This window comes from Urtica dioica, chromosome 11 (assembly GCF_054948205.1).
Source record: "Urtica dioica subsp. dioica isolate 48M chromosome 11, U.dioica_male_clone48M_v1_H2, whole genome shotgun sequence".
NCBI lineage: Eukaryota > Viridiplantae > Streptophyta > Magnoliopsida > Rosales > Urticaceae > Urtica > Urtica dioica.
Window position 1 is genome coordinate 10,008,132 of NC_142766.1, and position 6,736 is coordinate 10,014,867.

The 6,736-nt window shown below is 52.2% G+C and overlaps 1 protein-coding gene and 1 pseudogene across 1 annotated transcript; both read right to left on the reverse strand.

Annotated features, from left to right (window-relative positions):
• On the reverse strand, positions 1-1,663 carry LOC149381108 (pentatricopeptide repeat-containing protein At1g05750, chloroplastic-like; annotated as a pseudogene).
• Positions 1,664-3,174: 1,511 nt separating this feature from the next.
• On the reverse strand, positions 3,175-6,436 carry LOC149381109 (receptor-like kinase TMK4). Its single transcript, XM_089601249.1, has 2 exons — positions 3,957-6,436; positions 3,175-3,831 (listed from the first exon to the last, which is right to left on the reverse strand). Exons 1-2 carry the CDS (start codon positions 6,172-6,174, stop codon positions 3,359-3,361), a joined length of 2,691 nt encoding a protein of 896 aa, XP_089457375.1. The 5' UTR covers positions 6,175-6,436; the 3' UTR covers positions 3,175-3,358.
• Positions 6,437-6,736: the final 300 nt, after the last annotated feature.

Genomic DNA, 6,736 nt, shown 5'->3' on the forward strand with positions numbered 1-6,736 from the left:
TCAGGAACATACCCAAATGCTTTAAGCTCCAACGAAAGGAGGTCCAGCATAGAATAGACGCGCTCGGAATCAGCATGAGATACATCGCCGGCGACGAACTCGTGAATGTGGCAATCGATCTCAACAGAGCTAAACCCGGGCGTCTTCTGGATCCCGAGAGCCTTCATTCTGTTCCTGACGATCCCGGCTCCGTCCCACTTTCCGAGCGCAGCATACGTGTTTGCGAGGAGAATGTAGTTGGAGTCGACTCCGGGGTCAACCTCCGAGAGGCGCTTCATGACCTTCTCGCCCAACGTCACGTCCTCTCGGGCCCGGCACGCAGCCAGGACCGAGCCCAGGATGACCTCGTTGGGCTTCACGGGCATGTCCGCAATCACGTTCAGGGCTTCCTCTACCCTCCCGGCCCGGCTGTACAGGTCTACAAGACACCCATAGTGCTCGATTCTGGGCTTGATTCTGCGCACCTTTTTCATTTCCTCGAAGTGTTTGAGGCCTTCGTCAACCAGTCCCGCGTGGCTGCAGGCGGTTAGGGCTCCCATGAAGCTGACTTCGTTGGGTTCGAACCCTTCCTTCTGCATCAGAGCGAAGAGCTCCAGAGCCTCCGCGGCGTGTCCGTTGACCGCTGACCCGACAATGATCGAGTTCCACGACACCACGGTTCTGTCGGGCATTTTCTCGAAAACTTGGCGAGCGAAGTGGATGCACCCGCACCGCGAGTACATGTTGATCAACGAGTTGCTGATCTTGACGTTGTCCTTGAAATGGCGGTCCGTGATGAACCGGTTCATCCAGAGTCCGAGCCCGACTGTTCCGAGATCGGCACACGCCGCGAGGACGGCGATCACAGTGACAAAATCCGGTTCCACTCCTGCGATTTGCATCTCCCGGAAACACTCCAGGGCTTCCTCCGACCGACCCCATTTTACGAACCCGCCAATTAAAGCCGTCCATGAAATTTTATCTCTGTCGGGCATTTCGTCGAACAGCTCGACCGCGGACTCAACCCTCCCGTTTCTCATGTACCCGCCGATCATCGTATTCCACGAAATCGAATTCCTCACACAGATATTATCAAAAGCCAGTCTCGCGGTGTCGACAAGCCCGAGCTTGGCGTACATATCAGTGAGAGCCGTACCGACCGTGACGTTGGTTGTGTCCAAGCCGAGCTTGCGGGCGAAGCCGTGAAGCGAGGCTCCGAAAGAGAGAGTGTTGAGAGGGGAGGCCCCGCATGCGGAGAGAAGCGTGAGGAGAGTGACGTGGTTGGGCTCGACGCCGGAGAGAGTCATGGCGGCGAACTGCCTGACGGCCTCTGCCAGCCGGCCGTTACGGCATAGCTTGGCGATGGAAGAGGTCCACCAGACGACGGGCTCAACAGGTCTGACGTGGCTCTGACTGCGTTTCGAGGAGCGAGGCTGGTTGACCAAAATGGGTGGTTGAGTTGGACTCACCGATCGGAACGAGAGAAGTGGTGGTTTGGGCGGTTCATAGAGTTGAGTTGGTGAGATTGTGTTGCCAGACAGACTCATGTTTTGTGGCGTGTGGCTTGCTTATTTGCCCAACACAAATGAATATATTACTAAACCTAACAATTTCTTACTTTATGAAAATGGTGCTCATTAGCTCGCTATTTTTTTTTTCTCTCCCATTATTGTTGGACCAATTAATGTATGACTTTTATGTCCAAAATTTGAGTATAAATAGATGAGTATCAATGAACTAAAATTCATCCCCGTTTTCTCATTTTTCACTCTCTACTAGTCTTTATTTCTTTCTCATTTTGCAATTAACAGAGTTCACATATGCATATTGGACAAGTTGTCCTGATGATAGAAGATCCACAACTGCCTACTGCATATACCTTGATGGATGCTTAGTGTCGTGGAGCTCAAGGAAGCAGAATCATGTCGTTGGTAGCTCCAGCACATAACCTGAATACAGAGTCTTAGCTTACATTGCATCAGAGATCACCGAGATCCAAGTCATTGCTGAGTGAGCTGAACGTTCAATTACCATCTACACCGGTGATATGGTGTGATAATTTAGGTGCAGCTGCAATTGCTGCAAATTCGGTGTTCCACCCTCATACAAAGCACATTAAGATAGACGCTTATTTTGTGCGAGACACGGTGTTGAGAAAAGATATTGAAATTATGTATGTTCCTACCTATTATCAAATAGTAGATGTCTTGAATCTTGACTAAAAGGCTATCAGTTGCAACGTTCCTAAAGTTCAAGTGCAAACTGCAGCGCCAGGAGTGTGCAAGTCGAACCTCTGTACACGCATGGTAGTTACTTGGTTAGTTAGCCTTAGTCAAGATGTGTTGTGGTTATGAGTTCAATAGTTAACTCATGTTATTTATCAAACACCTGGTATACACATGTATACTAGTACCTTGTAACTGAAGTTAGTTCATAATGAGAAATACAGTTAGACAAATCTCTCTTTGTCTTTCATTCTGTTAGATTGAGATTCTCTCTCATTTAATTCCGCAAATCTCAACTGTGAGAGTCCTGGCTCATCACTCCCTCGATTCATCACAGATGTCGGTGGATTAGAGATGCTAATTGAGCTGGTAAATGAGCAGAGATCCTTTTGCTTATGGATTCGAAAGTAGTTGGGCCGATTTACTCGATTTTTTTTTTTTTTTTGAGGTCAAGGACACGAAATTGGTCATCTACATTTTAGTCCTTGGTGCAAACTAATATAGCATAATATATGGACACTGACCAATTGGGTCAATTTTTTTTTGTTTCTCATAAATTTCGGAGTTAACGTGTATCATCAAAAGTCATTGAATCGGGGACCCTAGCAGCCTCCCTGGGATGCTAATTGTTAGTCTCCTGCTACGCCTTGAGCTGCTAGCACTAAATGATTTTGGCAATAGATACGAATCAGATAGTGGTCTCGTAAGTGGCTCCAGGCAAGGCTGAAATAAAACGAGGACGTCCATGAACACTACTACAAAATTTATTTTTTTAGAAGCGTACTGATTTTAGCAACGAAGTGTCGCTTCTAAAAGCATCACCAAAATTTATAAAAACAACGATATGTCATCTTTTATCCTTGTTGTCTATTTGAATTTTCAAAATCAAACTCATACTTTTATCAATCTAAAAACTTGTTATAAAAAAATGATTAGAAAAACTGTCTAAATTCTCAAGACAAGGCGCATAAACGGTCATTGAAGACACTTCTCTTCACATCTATATATTATATTATAAAAAAGAAAAAACCACAGTCGGTTCGGCTCTTTGTAACTAGCGATAAACAAAAATTCAAAACAGGACAATGTGCTGCAAACTAATGTAGCAATGCATTGACATTGATGCAATTGGGCCGATCTTAAAAGTATCAGAGTCAGCGCGCATCGTCGGAAGTGAGGGAATGGGCGAAGCCTAGCGGCCTGGCGGGGATGCTGTCGTTTTCAGTCTCCTGCCACGCCTTGAGCTGCTGTGGCAGCGGCTGCCCGTAGTCGATCCCCGAGCCGCGTTCGGGGCCGTCCTCCGTGGGCCTCCACCGCCCCACCACGAGCCCCGACAGAGCTGTGACCACGTGGCCCATGTGCGGCCTCCGACCCGGCTCCCTCGCCGTGCAGTGCCCCGCCAGCTCCGCCACCGCCTCCACTCCCTCCTCGTCTGCCTCCTCAGCCACCGCGGGGTCCACCGCTGCCCGCAGCTTGTCCTTGTCCGACTTGATCTTCCAAAACCAGTTCGCCAAGTACCGCCTCTCCTCCGGCCGCGACTCGTCCAGCGCCGTTAGACCCGTCAGAAGCTCCATCAGCACCACGCCGAAGCTGAACACGTCAGCCTTCGTCGTTATCTTCCCCATCACTGAACCCATCGCAACAAATCATCGGTTGTAAGAGAGACGTGTTTGGTCTTTTCATTGGCGGGAAGATAAGATAACATTTAAAGTACATTGTTCAAAAGAGCAGAAATTGGGAAATATTAGAAACCTGCATATTCGGGAGCGAGGTAGCCGAAGGTGCCGGCGAGCTTAGTGGCGACAGAGTTAGCCCCGTCGGGTGCGAGCTTGACGAGGCCGAAATCGGCGACCCGGGCACGGAAGTCGTCACCGAGGAGGATATTGGAGGACTTGAGGTCGCGGTGGATGAAGGTCTCGCGGGCGAGGCCGTGGAGATACTCCATCCCGCGGGCCACGTCGAGGGCGACGAGCAGCCTGCCGGGCCAAGAGAGGGGCCTCAGGCCCAGGGCCCGCCAGTGGAAGAGGTGCCGGCTGAGGGCCCCCTGGGGGAGGTAGTCGTAGACGAGGAGCCTCTCACCGCCCTCGGCCGCCGCGTACCCGAGAAGGGACACCAGGTTTCGGTGCCTCACCTTCGACAGCACCGCCACCTCGGCCTCGAACTCCTCCACCGCCTTCCCCCCCATCCCCTCCATCCGCTTCACCGCCACCGCCGTCCCGTCCTCCAGCTCCCCACGGTACACCCTCCCGAACCCGCCCCGCCCCACCTCGTTCTCCGACGCAAACCCGCCCGTCGACTTTATCAGCGCCCGCACCGACACCCCCGCCAGCTGTCCCGAGCGCGACGGCTTGTCCGTCGGATCGGTCGCTGCGGCGGCGCTTTCGGGGTCTGGGCTTCTCTTCTGCTTGGAGCTACGGAATTTGAACGCAAACGTGGCGAGAAGAGCCAGCGCGGAGAGGGAACACACCGCCGCCACCGCAGTTGTGACTCTCTTCCCTCCTTCGCCTTCCGGTTGTGCGGCGTCGAAGGCGGTCGAATTAGCACTCACCGTCCCTGGGCTCGGGTTCGGGTATGGGGTCGGCGGTGATGTCGTTGCCGGGCTCTGTTTGTGGTCGTTGGCGAGGAAGAGAAGGTTCCCGTCGAGGACGACGTTGACGGTGTTGGGGAATATCGGGAGCGGAGGCTGAAGGTTGTTCCCGGATAGGTCTAGAAGCCTCAGGTGCTCGAGGCGGGTGAGATTCTGCGGCACTGTCCCGCTCAGGTTGTTCCCAGAGAGGCGTACCTCGACCACGGAGCTCAGAGCAGCCACGGCGGGGCTGAGAGTCCCGTTGAGGCCTCGCCGCGGGAGGTTTATCACGGAGACCTCGGAGTCTTGGTTGCAGCTCAGCCCCGGCCACTCCCCGCCGCAGGGATCGTCGCCGGACCACCCCGACACGAGCCCCTTCGGATAGCCGAACCCGCGGAGGAGCTCGAGAAGCGCGTCGACGCTGGGCGAGCATCGAGCTCCCGGCTCGCCCCGGCAGAAGTAGTTCCCCGAGACCGCCACGTGGCTGGCCTGGAACTTCGGGACCGCTCCGACGAGCAGGTTGTTGCTCAGGTCGAGGCTCCGGAGCTCTGCCGCTGCCAGACTCCTGGGGATCAACCCGACGAGCTTGTTCCCGTTGAGGTTGAGCTCCCTAAGGGAAGGAAGCCCCGCGGCGAGGCTCTCCGGGATCTCTCCGGCGAAGCTGTTGCCGTGAAGCCAGGCCTGAGTCAGCATCGACATCGACGCCACGGCTCGCAGATCTCCGGTGATACCTGGAGAGTCCTGGTCGTTCAGCCACAGGATCTGCACCAGAGACTGCGCAAAGCTCGCCGGAATCTCCCCGGAGAGGCGGTTGTAGGAGAGCTTAAGGACGGTGAGGGTTGGCATTGCGCCGAGGAAGCCCGGGACGGGCCCGACCAAGCCGCAGCCGACGAGGGAGAGATTCGTGAGCTGCGCCGACTCTGCCAGGTCGCCGGGGATCGACCACCCTCCGCCGGAGGTGGAGTTCAGCCGGTTCCGGTCCAGCGCCAGCACTCGGAGACCAGTCAGCCCGAAGAAGAAGTCCGAGGGGATCGAGTCAAACTCGTTGTTGTCCAAGTAAGCAAACTCAAGCTCCGACAGCCCTCTGAAGCTCGGAAGCTCCCCGGAAAGCCTGTTGCCTTGCAGCCCCACGTTGACGAGCCTAGAGAGGTTGTTGAAGCTCCGGGGAAGGGTCCCACGGAGGCCGAGGTTCTTTGCCTGAATCTGCGAAACGCGGTCGCCGGAGCAGAATACGTGGGGCCACGAGGGTGGTCCACAAGGGTCGTCGTCGTTCTCAGGCCATTTGAGGAGGCTTGGATTCTCCAGGCCTTGCCTGAACTCCCTCAAAACTTTGAGGTCGCTTGGATCGGTAAGACTGTTAGAAACTCTGAAAAGGACGCTCAGAAAGATCAGGAGTTTCATCATCCTCCTCGACTCTCTTCGATCATTATTCTTCAATGCTCACTTTAATCGTCATATTGTTTTGCGTAAACGGTTGTACATTGCTAATTAATAATTAAAGTTCTCTCATAAAACTCGTATACATGGATAAAGGAACTTATGATCCGGTCTATATATTAAAAAGGGAATTAATTAACTCGGTTATCAACCTGTGGAACGAATAATTATTCATATATTATCATTACTTTTTCAGGGTTATACGTTACATCTCTTCCATATGAGAAGGAACTACAAAAGTTGTAATACAGGTCCACCACGTGACTTTTATATCTCTCTTCGGCTAGCTTTAATGTACCTTTTTTTCCCTCTCTTTTTAAAATGCGACGTCTTCTAATTTTGCATTTTCGTACACCATGAAATATTAATTATCAGTTATGCTACAATTTTTTTGCTCAAGCATTATATATATATATAGTTTTATTTTAACAAAGCTCCAAGCGAAATAATATAAATACCAAAAAAAAAAAAACAAGAATGAAATTTGAACTTCGTATCAATGATTTTGCTCTTCTATGGCCTAGTGGAG